This window comes from Zootoca vivipara, chromosome 13 (assembly GCF_965207765.1).
Source record: "Zootoca vivipara chromosome 13, rZooViv2.hap1.1, whole genome shotgun sequence".
Lineage (NCBI taxonomy): Eukaryota > Metazoa > Chordata > Lepidosauria > Squamata > Lacertidae > Zootoca > Zootoca vivipara.
In genome coordinates, this window is record NC_142596.1 from 18,537,560 (window position 1) to 18,551,223 (window position 13,664).

Here is a 13,664-nt window from a genome sequence, read left to right on the forward strand (position 1 = left end):
ATTTCAAAGCAAAGGCATTCTAAAGCAATCAAAATATTCTAATAACAATTGCAATAAAAACAAAACAAAAGCTACAGTTTAAGCATCCTAAAAACAGTTTCAGGTTGTTGTTGGTTTTTTTTTTAAAAAAAAATCTACCCATCCACCGAAAGGTACTCTACAGTCACCAAATGCCTGGGCAGACAAGAAGACTTTAAAATTACCTGGGGAACCACCACTGAAAAGGCCCTGTCACAGGTCCATAAGGTTTAAAATGGCTGGCACTGAGGAAGGAGCTGTTTTAGGGAAGAAGAAGAAGAAGAAGAAGAAGAAGAAGAAGAAGAAGAAGAAGAAGAAGAAGAAGAAGAAGAAGAAGAAGAAGAAGAAGAAATTGTTGTTGTTGTTGTTGTTGTTGTTACGGAATAGGCCATCCCTATTTTCATTGAAGAAATGTTGGAGGGTATGTAGGTCTACTCTGAGTAAAAATTAGTTGCCATTGTGTGTCAGGAAGAAAGCTAAAGCTGACCCTTTATTTCTGTCATCCTAAAGGCAGGGGGTGCTTGTGTGTGTGCAGGGTCCATTTCTGCAGCAGAGCTTCCTAACACGCACCTCAACACACATTGGAAAGCTGCTGGAAACCCCAGGAGAGGCAAGTGCTCTTGTGCTCAGGTCCTGCTTGTGGATTTCCCACAGGACTCTGGATGGGCACCTTGAGAACAAGATGCTGGACAAGATGGGCCATTGGCCTGATCCAGTAGGCTCTTCTTGTGCTCTTACACATGAACACGACTTCCCATCTTGCTGTCTGCAGTCAGAAAGAAATGCAGAAAACAACTAGGCAGATATGATAAAAGCAAACACATAGAAATATGCACATACAACAGCAACCACCACATGTATGAATAAAAACACGACGTTAATCCAAGATTGGGTAAGGCACTAGTCTGCAAGGAACAAAACCTCTATTTTATGTGATGTGTAATTCATTTTTTAAAGGAAATGGTTGCTGGTTGCTGCTTTTTATATATAAACAAGCAAAGCAAGTTTCACAAAGCAGAATGAATATTTTCCCAAATGCAGAAGGAAGAACCCCAGAGAGAATGCTGTCTGTGTACTGAAAAGCCAGGAATAAATATTCTGTCAATATGTGCAGAAGGGAGCGGCTGCCTCCTCTTGCCTCCAACAAAGCATTCTGTTTTGAGCCAATCCTGCTGCTCTCTTCATCTCCCCCCCTCCTTTTCTCTGGCTTCATCTGAGGATCCCTCCTCCAGTGTTTTCATGGAGACGTGGTTGCTGTTTCTGCCCTTGATGAGTATTTCATGTTGCTGTCTTTGAATATTGTTTCTGGGACGTTCCCCACACTATGTGGCAGAAAACTGGGTCTCCCTCCAAGTGGATGTTTGACTGGAACTTGCACCCAAATCCTTGCTCCTTGTCATAAGAACGTAATGCTCACCTTAGTACAGGTTCCAGCTCTCATAATGGCTAACCAGATCCCTATGGGAAGCCTGCAAACAGGACCAGAGGGCAACTGTGATCTCCCTCTCCACTTGTGATCCCAAGCAACTGGTGTTCAAAAATAATGCTGAGCTAGATGGGTATATGATTTAATTCCACATAAAACATTTTCTGATGCCCTAAATCTGCCATCTCCGTGGGAGTCAGGCTGTTGGTACATCTACAGCAGTACTGTCTGTACTGACAGGTAATGGCTGTCCAAGATTTCAGACAGGGGTCTCTCTCATCTTTTCCTAGAGATGCAGGTGTTCTACCCCTGAGATATGACTCTATTTATCTCCTTTCTCTTTTACCTCTTTGCTCTCTCTTCTTTGTTTTCTGTAAATTCATCCATTGTTTTAAATAATGCACACACATGGGCACAATGTTAGATTGTAAATCTGAGTGCAAATTGCTTTGATAAGTGCAACATGGCCTCTAATGTCCAGGGTGTCCTTTTCAGGTGTCCATAGCTGTTGGGCTTGCGGCCTTTGCCTGTGTCCTCCTGGTGGTCCTCTTTATTATGATCAACAAGTATGGTCGGCGATCAAAGTTCGGAATGAAAGGTACAGATCAATTTCTTCATCCACCAATGAGTTATATCCTGGGAGGGCTGTTGGATGGGACAAGGTGGGGAGAATTATATTCATGCCAACTTTCTGACACTGGTTCTTGGTTTACAAGTATGTTCATGCTGGAAATGTGATTGCCTGTTGGAAACAGGCTTTTGTAACGCTAAGTAGCGCGAAATCGGGGATCTCTCATTTCATGAGAGCCCCCAGAAAAAGATGAATGACTTGTGTGCAGTGGTGGTCACTGCTATTAATTAATTGGTTTGTAATGTGGTCTTTGGTGGACTTCAGCTTTTAAGATTGCTTGGTAGCAAACAGTGTTTGTTCCACTGACAAAGTAAAACGTTGAGCAATTCTCTTATTGAAGCCTAAAGCTATAGGGCAGGAAAGAGGGATTGATTGTAAATATGATGAAGAATGTCACTGGGTTCAAGGTTGAATCGTGGACTGGACTCCCAGGCTCTCTGACCCTTCTCTAAGATCAGGGGCTGTACCTAATTTACACAAAGCTGATTTCTTTTCCACTGGATCTTCTGGTGCTTATTGAGGCTGCAGGCAGAGTTGGGTGAAGTTGCTGGACCATGGGTAATCCTAAGTAGACATGGGAACATAGGAAACTGTCTTACCCCATGTTAGACCACTGGTCCATCTTGCTCAGTCCTATACTATCATTCTACAATGACTGTCAGCAGCTCTCCAGGGTTTCAGGCAGGGAACATTTCCCAGCCCTACCTGGAGATGTTGGGGATTGAACCTGGGACCTTCTGCATGCAGAGCAGATGCTCTACCACTGGGCTACAGCCCTTCCCCATTTGCTGTCATGAGGTCTGGAGCACAATTGATGCTTTTTATCCTACTTAGACCAGACAGCCCTTTCTAGGCCCTGCCTTCTTCCTGGAAGTGTGAAGAGTCTTAAAAGGTTAGTCCTCTTGCCTGGAACTAAACCTACCACTAAGGAGGAGGAAGGATATGGAGGGAGAGAAAGCTGAACGCCAGTGCCACCCACTGGACTGCTTGTAAGCAGGAAGGCAGGAAGGTGGGTGGGTGATGACTGAGAGCAGACTGTTTAGGGAAGTTTCTAATGTGTGACATTTTAATGTATTTTAATCTTTGTTGGAAACCACCCAGAGTGGCTGGGGAAACCCAGCCGGATGGGTGGGTACAAATAATAAATTGTTGTTGTTGTTGATGATGATGATGATGATGATGGGGTTGTGACCCAAATGGACTAGCACCCACTGGGTTGAGAGTTTTTAAATGGGAGGTGCAGGACGGGGCGGGAAACTCATTTATATTCCAAATTCACCCAGTTGGAGCTCTGTATCCACCACTCCACACTCTGTAGCTATTACCACAAGTATCTATCAAGGGCCAGGGTAATTTTACTTTTTTCCGTTCAAAGTTTAGCTGTGATTCCTGCATTGCAGGGGGTTGCAGTTGATGACCATTGAGCTTCCACCCAACTCCACAGTGCTTTGATTGTATGATGGAAGGTTCCTAAGCTGCCTTTTGCAACAAAGCTCCCTGAAGGTGGCTTACAGGAAAAACAAACAGGAAACATTAATGGCAGTAAAATGCAATCATAATTTAAAGCAGCGGCTGAGATGTTTGAAAAGCCACCCCACACACGTGTTCAGTTCAACTGGCTAACGAGAGCAAATTTAGAACAGACAGTTTAAAATGAGCGGCAAAATGAAGCATTAAAAAGTTCATCTTAATACCATGGTGTGATAAATATGCAAGCTGAAAAAATTCTCTCTGAAGCTGTCCACAAGTTGTGATTGGCCAGTGTATTGCATGATCCTCCTTGGACGTGTGTGCAGTTTTCAGCTGGTGTTGGGTCTTTTAACAAGGAATAACCGTTCTTCCTTTGATAAGCTCTTGTACCAAGTTGTACTTTCCATTACTTCTCTCGTAAATCATAGCCATAAATGTCCCTCTGCAGAGTTAATTCTTTCTTTCTTTTTTAGAGGCTTTTTATCGGTAAGGTTGTTAAGCAGAATCCGCAGTACATGAATGTGCCTCAACCCTTGGAGAGCTCCTTTCCCCCTTCCCTGATTTATCTAGTCGGGAGCTCAGCATAAGCTCACAAGGAATGACTGAAAGTTTCCTATTTATTTTCTGGGGGCATTTATCCAGGCCACAGCATCTTTGGGACACTTAGCCACGGAAAGTAATTGGGAGGCATTTAAATTGGATACAGAGCCCACAAATTCCCAAATTGTTGTTGCATGCACAGTTGGTTTAATTGCGCACCATTCCCTGTTCATTAGCACTGAGTTAATGCCCATCTGAATCATTTGTTGGCTTAACAGCGCACATTTCAATTTGCCATGCTGGGTCAGGCAAATAAAAAGGCTTCCTTCCTCGGCAGGCCAAGTGATGGCCACTGTGGAGCATTATACTTGAGGCAGGGTTTGAAAATGTTTGAAAACTTCAGCTGGTCCAGTATCCCACTCTCACCTAGAGAAGGGAAGACTGGCTGAGAGGTGACATGATAGCCATCTGCAAACATCTGAATGACTGTCACATCTTAGAATCTTAGAACTGTAGAGTTGGAAGGAGCCACAAGATTCCTCTAGTCCAGGAGTGGCCAAACTTGGTCCACCAGCTGCTTTGGGACTACGATTCCCATCATCCCTGACCATTGGTCCTGTTAGCTAGGGATGATGGGAGTTGTAGTCCCAAAACAGCTGGAGGGCCAAGTTTGGCCATGCCTTCTCTAGTTCAACCCCCTGCAATGCAGGATTTTATTTTATTTTCCCCCCAGTGTGGGGCTTGAATCCATGACCCCAAGATTAAGAGTCTCATGCTCTACCACCTGAGCTAAGATGGAACCACCTTGTTTTCTGCTACTTCAGAGGGTCGGACCCAAACCAATGGATTCAAATGACAAGAAAAAAGATTCTGACTATACCTTTCTGACAGTAAGAGCTGTTCGACAGTAGAACGGACTCCCTCAGAAGGTGGTAGACTCTCCTTCATTTGAGGTTTTTAAACAGCGATCAGGTGACCACCCGCCAGGAATACTTTAGCTGTGATTCCTGCATTGGACTAGTAAGCCATAATGAACACATATTCCTAATATTTAAATTTGGGGGGGGGTCTCCAATCTTTCGTGGCTGGGGCCACATTTGGAAATCTAAGAAACTGTGATGTTCCATTTGCAAAACATGCTCTACTATTGTCTTTCCCCTAAAAAGAAAAAAGAAAAAGAGCAGTTACTGCTCCTGTTGCTTATCTCAGTAATCTCTGGTCCCTGGATATTACAAAAATTTCTTCCTGCCACCTGAAGAATAAATGGAATGACTGCTCTAGTACACCCCCTCTGAACTGAGTGGCTACTTGGGGGGCAGGGTGGGATTTCAACTCAGCTTTAGTTTTAACCAACAATTCTAATTCTTGGGTTGAGGTGTCTATGGAGTAGCCTTCCTCTGTATGAGGCCCTTCAGACATTTGGTTAGAAGTTAGCAGAGACAAAGCCTTCTCTGTATTGGCCCCTGGTTTGTGAAATCATTCCCCAAATGTGTTCTCCTGCTGCTGTGACTGCTCTGTCCATTAAAACTCACCCGTTCTCCTGTGACTGATAATAAATGACATTGATCTTCTGCTTAATTCTTGTGAGCCATGCACTTAGGTTTTAGGTTGTATAGTTTTATGGTGGATAGTTACAGTCTTTTTGTATTATTTTGAAATTTAGTTGTTAGCAACATAGCTGCCCAACGTACTGGAAAAGTAGGACATAAAGGGTTCAGATATATCTGGAAGTTCATGAATAGTTTAGGCCTGTGACTAATGGTAGTTCTACTCAGAGAAAACCCATTGAAAACAATGGATAGTACTTACATCAATTAATTTCAGGGGGTCTACTTGAGTATAAACGGACATTGATACAGCTTTAAATAATGACTTTTTAATTCATTTTTAAAGGTTGTCAATCAGTTTGATCTGAATGAAAACCCTCTCATTCCGAGGCCTTAGAAACCTTAAGCTTATGAGATGAAAGGAGATGTGGGGAGGAGAAAACCATGGAAAAAGAGGAAGTCTAATCAATGATTGCCTGCAACACATTCTGTGATGTTTTAGGAATTACATTATCATTGGCTCATTTGGTATTCGTTTCTAATAGCACCGATCAGAGCAGCTATATGAATGTGGATGTCAAAAGTACTTGCAGTGCCGTTCTGGTGTAATTTAGAATCAGTTAATAGGCACTTAAAGCAAAGTGGTTGCCTATCTGATTATGACTAGGGGTCCTTAATGCTTCCCCCCATAAACATATGGTAACTGTCCTCTGAGCTGATAGTCTAACAATGCCAGCATTCTTAAAAAAATATATATTTAAAAAGCAGACCAACTCTTGCAATGTCATCTTGGAGACATGCAGAAGAGGTCTGACAGAGCCAAGCTGGAGCTGTGGATATCTGTTATCACATCTGGGTTTGCAGTGGGTGTTTGCCCCCCCCCCCAAGTAGCTTGTGTTGGACTCTAGAATGCAAGATTCTGATTCAGAATAAGCAGAAAGTCTGTCACTGTTAACCAGGCAATGATAGAATACATATACTAGGTCCAGCCATTCCAGAGACATCAGATCACTGACCAATTGCAGGGGGCCATGCTGCAGACAAACCTATTTCTTTCTGTTCTCTGATGCAGTGTTTCCCAACCAGTGTGCCTCCAGATGTTTTGGGACTACAACTCCCATCATTCCTGACCACTGGTCTTGCTAGCTAGGGATGATGGGAGTTGTAGTCCCAAAACATCTGGAGGCACACTGGTTGGGAAACACTGCTCTGATGTATGCCAAATCCCAGATAGCTCACTAGACTGGGTTTGGTGTGTGTGTGTCTCAATAATAATAATAATAATAATAATAATAATAATAATAATAATAATAATTTATTACCTATACCCCGCCCATCTGGCCGGACCTCCCCAGCCACTCTGGGCAGCTTCCAACAGAAGAATAAAATAACCAATTAAAGATTAAAAGCCTCCCTAAACAGGGCTGCCTTCAGATGTCTTCTAAAAATCTCGTAGCTGTTTTTCTCTTTGACATCTGATGGGAGGGCGTTCCACAGGGCGGGCGCCACTACCGAGAAGGCCCTCTGTCTGGTTCCCTGCAACTTGGCTTCTCGCAACGAGGGAACTGCCAGAAGGCCCTCGGCACTGTGTCTCAGTGTCCGGGCAGAACGATGGGGGTGGAGACGCTCCTTCAGGTATAGAGTGCCTGATGAACAGGGATGGACAAATTTGTCAATTTCTCCAAACTTCAGTTAAGATCTCCACATTTTTAAACCAGTTTGCAATATTTTTTCAGAAAAGCATCACCGTGAAAATTCCTCAATGACCTGGAGCAAATTGCATCTAATATAACATTTTTGTGTGCAACGTTGTCTAACCTACATATTTTTTTTTTTTGCAAAGCGACTTTTCTTAACATGATGCATTTCTGCACATTGCTGTCATTAATATGTGTGTCCTAATTCACACATTTCTCCAACATATGCATCTTTGTTCAAAACATTTGGTTGGAGAACAGCATCGCAAAATTCAAAGTGGATAGGCCAGTCACTTACTGTAGCTGTCAGAGAACTCATTCCTGATTAATATTCCTCCATAGTGTATGTGAATGTGTGTGAGAGAGGAGAGAGCTTGAGAGAGACAGCGACAGCTCTCCAAACTTGATATCTGAATTGCATTCAATATGCATATGTTTTGCTCATATAACACATAGTTCCATCCTTGATCCTCAATTCAAAATGTGAGTTCTCGCTTGCATCGCTGCTGCCGGCTCTTACCTGGATTTGCTTTTGTGCTGTGTCGAGTGCAAAAGTTTTTTCTTCTTCCCTAAAGTCATCTGAGCTTTCGGGCATTCTGAACTTGTCAGGGTTTTGACCTTTCTGTGTTTGTATTGCCGTTGTTTTATTGGGTTTTAAAAGCCTCTGGATCCGTTCCCTTTGCTCAACATTCCTTATTTTCACCTGCCTTTGAACCTGAGAAGTGGTTTCAGAGGGACTCGTAGCCACAAGTGCTTTATCTCTTGCCAAATTGAAGAGATATCTATTTTGATTTCAGCATCGTAAAAGCTGCCTGGTTCCTTTTCTGCAGGTAGCCTGCCACCCATTAAAGAAAACCGAATCTTGGGTCATAAAAAAGCAATAACCAAGCAGAATGTCTGTGCAACCTCTCATAATTGCACCCCTATAGCAAAAAGATTGCATAGCAGGACCCAAAGGCTCTCCCAACAAGTCACCCCCTAGTCTTTTCACAAAACTTGGACACAGTTTCACTGCTGGATCCAGCCAGGCTAAAGGCCCAATGGTCCCCTGTTAATTTCCACATTATATTTGAGAAAACTGATGGAAAATTCCACATGTTAAGTGCTCATTTTTGTTTTAGTTGATTCTAGAAAAGAAAGAATCCAGGGACCCAGGTGGCGCTGTGGTTAAACCACTGAGCCTAGGGCTTGCTGATCAGAAGGTCGGTGGTTCGAATCCCCGTTGCTTGGTCCCAGCTCCTGCCAACCTAGCAGTTCGAAAGCACGTCAAAATGCAAGTAGATAAATAGGAACCGCTACAGCGGGAAGGTAAACGGCGTTTCCATGTGCTGCTCTGGTTTGCCAGAAGCGGCTTTGTCATGCTGGCCACATGACCTGGAAGCTATATGCCGGCTCCCTCGGCCAATAATGCGAGATGAGCGCGCAACCCCAGAGTCGGTCACGACTGGACCTAATGGTCAGGGGTCCCTTTACCTTTACCTTTAGAAAAGAAAGAAATCAGCTTGCAGCAGGGCCGTCTTAAGCGTACCTGGCACCCTGGCGCCGTGGTACGAAGATCCCTCCGGCGCCCCTCCCGTCCCGTTTCGCAGCACGGCTGTCTGGCGGGCGCAGTGCACAGCACAGCTGCCTCAGGCACAGCAGCACAGCGCCCCCCTGGCACATTGCGCCACCCAGACTTGCCTTAGAGCCGGCCCTAGCTTGCAGCCCCCTTGACCTAGAAAATTGTGGACTTAAAGGGTGGTATATGGCATAATATTATTCCTTCCTATTGCTTTCATAGGGGAATCCTGGGGGAACATAAGCACATATGTGGCGGTAAAGGGTGAGGGAATAGTGATGTTGTCCAATGACATTGGTTGTTGTGTCATACCATGCACAACAAAATTTGGTGTGAACAAAATTTTGCATTATGTGCCAGTACATTGGTCAACGTTTATGTAACACAACAAGTGCTGCAGTGTGAAAAGAACATTAGAAAATGCCATAGAGGTGCTAGCATTATGATCAGGAAAGCTAACACAATCTTCCCCATGTCTGAAAGCACACTGAGTCCTGACCCTGTACTTACAATGCCTATTGGAAGATCACAAGCAGGACATGAGCTTAACAGCACTCTCCCCTCTTGTGATTCCTAGCAGCTAGTATACAGAGTCATGCTGCCTCGAGACAGGGAAGGCAGAACATAGCCATTGTGGTTAGCAGCAACTGATAGCTTTATCCTCCATGAATTTGTCTAATCCGCTTTTAGAGCCATCCAAGTAGGTAGCCATACGCCGGATCTCATGGGAATGAATTTAACAGTTTTGCAGTTTTAACTGTGCACTGTGGTAAGAAAAACTTTCTTTTGTCCTGAATTCCCCAGTGTTCAGCTTAATCGGATGGCTCTGAGTTACAGTAGGGTAGAAATTCTTCCTATCTAAACCCTGTGCATAATTTTGTACAACTGTGACATGTTTCCCTTACTCAAGTTTTCCCTAAACCAGGGTTTCCCAAACTGGGGTCTGCAGCTGTTTTTGGACTACAACTCCCACCATCCCTAGCTAGCAAGACCAGTGGTCAGGGATGATGGGAACTGTAGTCAAAAAACAGCTGGAGATCCAAGTTTGGGAAACAGTGCTCTAAACTAACCCCTCCCCAAATTTTGTAACCTTTCCTCATAATATACTCCAACCCTTGAGTTATATGAGCTACAGACTTTAGGATGGATGTGATAACCATTTGCGAACTGCAAGTACTTTCTCTCACTGCAACTGGGACTTGCTGGTGGCTGTGTGTCCTGTTCCTACCTTACCTGGCCAATGCTGTGTCATCTTTGGTGAGTTGGAGGAACTGTCCAACAGATTAAGGAACAGGTCTGTGGCAAGGCTTTCTAGAGTGCAAGGAACTGGAGAGGAGAAATTGTTGCACTAGCAACAGCCATGCAACAACTCAGGAGTTTTGTGCTGTCCACCTTTTCCTTGAGACCCCTGATCTGGAGTATGCACAAATTCTTGCTTCCTTCCCCCAAGGCTTCACGCCTCCAGATATTTACAGTGCCCTCTGGACTGGGCATCAGCTCAGACTTTTTTCAAAAAATATATAATTTTTATTGATTTTACACATTAAGAACAAAACATACATAACATAATATCCACCTTTTTCCAATCCCCCCTCCACAGGCCCCCTCCTGCCACGAGAAAGTCCCATGAAGGTAGACAGTCAAAGGTGGTCCATTTTATAGTTGGATTTATCCCCTCCCCCCTCTCCCCCACCCCAGAGCCCCCTCCTGCCACCAGAGAGCTCCAGAATAACAAGGAAGAAAGGAGGAGCGTATCCACCCAACTATTTATCCAAATATACTTTTAAACTAAAAAAGGCTAAAAAAGAGAGAAAGAAAAAAAGAAAAAACCCACCAAACCCCCCCAAAAAAAGAAAAAAGAAAAAGAATTATCCACCTTTTTCCAAACCCCCCTCCACAGGCCCCCTCCTGCCACGAGAGAGTCCCATGAAGGTAGACAGTCAAAGGTGGTCCATTTTATAGTTGGATTTGTCCCCCCTCCCCCCCACCCCAGAGCCCCCTCCTGCCACCAGGGAGCTCCAGAATCAGCTCAGACTTTTCACCGTCTTTGCTCTTGGGGACTTGGAGGAAATGGTGAACAGAAGGTGGACATCAGGTTCCCTAACTCTTAGGACTCCCCAGTTGGGGTGTCTTCTTGGGTGGCAAAATCTCTGAGCACACTAATGAACACCCTAGCTCTTCTTGACCCCAGTATGTGCTGGCACAGTCTTCTGCCTGGCCACAGCCAAGTCTGATTTTAGGCAGAGGCTGACCCAGACACATGTGATTGGATCCAACTTGAAAAATGCCTGTAGTTTTCTCATCAAATGAGTTTAGCTGCATACCTTCCAGGAAGTTTGTCTTGGAGAGAACTTCTGGGCTCAGACTCTCACAGGAACCTCCATGATCGAGGTTCACAAGTGAGCTGGGAACTCTATTGTCAATGTGCATCAGGCAACGGCTTGACCTTGATTGCCTAATTAGTGTTGGAAAGATCTATAAAAGTGACACCGCTGTCCTTTCCCCCAGCAGAAATGTATCCTGGCGTTTCTCCTTCTTTCCAGCCAAAATCTTTTAGTGTCCATGTCTGGCTTATTCCTCTCCTTCCCCCAGCGAGTGCTCTAAGTACACACAAGTGACTCCTAAAAGTTGTTTGTGGCCAGCCTGGGATGCAATGCACTAACATAGGAAATGAGTGGAAATAAACTTGCTGGTTTACAAAAGCCCAACTGAATCTCCATCCTGAGAGTCTGATATCTGCCCTTTGCAGATTTCTGCCTCTTTGCCTGGTATGATGTTCACAGGATGTTGGAAGCGGCAAGGCCGTGGTGCCATTGGGTTAATGAGGAGCAGCAGGAGGCTGGTGACCTGGCAGAATGTTTCTAGAGTCATGCAAAGCTTCAAACTTTTGCAGCTGTTGTTGGAGCCTGCAGGAAGGGGAGGGTAAGGCTGAGTCAGGGTGAAGGAGCTGAGAAGGCCTGCGTTGCTCGCAGCAAATTTGGAAGCCTCCAAGTCACATGGGTATTTGGTGTCCTGCTTTTCTCTTTGTGCCAGCATTTCAGCTTTAGCCCTCTCAAAATCCAACACTGCTGCACTCCTCACTCATCAAAGCCTTGATATTCCCTTGGTAAAGAAAAAAAAAATAAGTGCCCTCTCCCTGACATTTTCTCCCCTATTCTTCTGCCCTTTTCAGTTCCATCTTAGGTGTGTCACTAGTTTTTATGTATGCTTTTTTATTATTATTATTCTCTCCCTCCCCCTGCTATGTCTCTCCCATTTCTTTTAGAGCAAACATTCAGCAGGGGTAGCCAATGGAGTGGATGTTATGAACTACAACTCCCATCAGCCTCAGCAAGCTTGGCTAATAGCCAGGAATGATGGGAACTCTAGTCCAAAACATCAGGAGGACACCATGTTGGCTGCCTCTATTCTGCAGCAAGAACCACTAACACGGTCACTTCAGCTTTACAGCTGCGCCTAAAGGTGTGTAATGAAGATGCCAGGCGAACTTCCCTGGGGAGAGCATTCCACAGATGGGGAGACACTGCAGAGAAGGCCCTTTCTCATGTTGCCGCCCTCCAGACCTCTCAAATAGGCGGCACACGGAAGAGGGCCTCAGAAGATGAACTCGGGGTCCAGGGAGGGTCATATGGAAGGTGGCTCTAACCACTCTCCCCAGGGAGGCTCAGCTGGCGCCTTTGTTATTTATGTTTAGGTGCAGGGCAAAAAAGTTCCTTTTCTCACAGGCCTTTGGCTAATTCAACAATCTATGGACTTATAACTGTATGTGTATATAGTTTTTGTTTGTTATGTGTTTTTGTGTTTTTATATTACAAAGCACCCTGTGATCCTCGGATGAAGTGCGGTATAGAAATTTAGCAAATAACAGGAGCAGCAGCCACACCTTGGGCCTTTCGAGTCAATCACTTCCAATTAAAGCAGTTGTGGAAAGATGTCTGAATGCCAGTACCTATGCATTTTTTGTTTGTCTAAATTGAAGAAGCAGCACCTCTTCCCTTGCTGCCAATAACGCCAACCCTTCAAGCTGTTGTCGTAGTTAAGGATAATTAACAGTTTTCCAATGACAGGAAATCATTAAAACTTCCCTGATTTGACTTCCCTGGAGACAAACGTTCTTTACCTATCTATGGAACACATTCCAAATATAGCAACCACACACATTTCCCAGCTCCGCAAGTGGCTTGGGCCAAGTGGGGACAGATTGGGGTGTGTGTGAAAGGATAGGGTTGGCTGCTCTATAGACACTTTCTTTCAGCTGAAGCTGGAGAGAGAGAGAGAGAGAGAGAGAGATCTGGGGCAGAATTTGCCGAGCTGATTTCAGATGGGATGTCGTTTTCCATTTCCCCTTCTCTTTCTTATTGGGAGTGAATCGTGAAAAGCTAGTCTCTGTGAGCTGCTTGAATGAGTCTTGCTTCTCGAAAGGCAGGCCACTGTGGAACCAAAATGCTATTCTGGTCTTCCCTGTGGATGCGTCCCGAGCTCCGCTGGCACACTTCAAAGGAGATATATTGCACTGTGCATCCTTAACTAGAAAACAAAGGATTAGGTGCTTTTCCAGCCAGCCCTTGGAAATGCCATGTTCTCTGTCCTGAAAAGTGATGTGTCCATCTTCTTCTGGAAGCAGTGTGGGAAAAAATGACTCTGCCCCTTGTCTCAGACCTCTGTGGCCCTTACTCTGGGTCTAGGTCACTGTTGTGGATCATTATGAATCCACCCACTTCTGCCTCTGGCCCAGTCTGCCACTGGCAAGTGGCCCTCAGAAGGTGGCAGATGAGGA

At 44.7% G+C, this 13,664-nt stretch overlaps 1 protein-coding gene across 4 annotated transcripts in view; it reads left to right on the forward strand.

The window, feature by feature from the left end:
* The window catches only part of NTRK3 (neurotrophic receptor tyrosine kinase 3), a 406,625-nt gene that overhangs the window by 183,273 nt on the left and 209,688 nt on the right, over positions 1-13,664 (forward strand). For all 4 annotated transcript variants that reach the window (XM_035131834.3, XM_060282684.2, XM_035131835.3 and 1 more), the window contains exon 11: positions 1,940-2,042. In XM_035131834.3, coding sequence (XP_034987725.2) covers positions 1,940-2,042 — 103 coding nt within the window. The remainder of the gene's footprint in view (positions 1-1,939; positions 2,043-13,664) is intronic.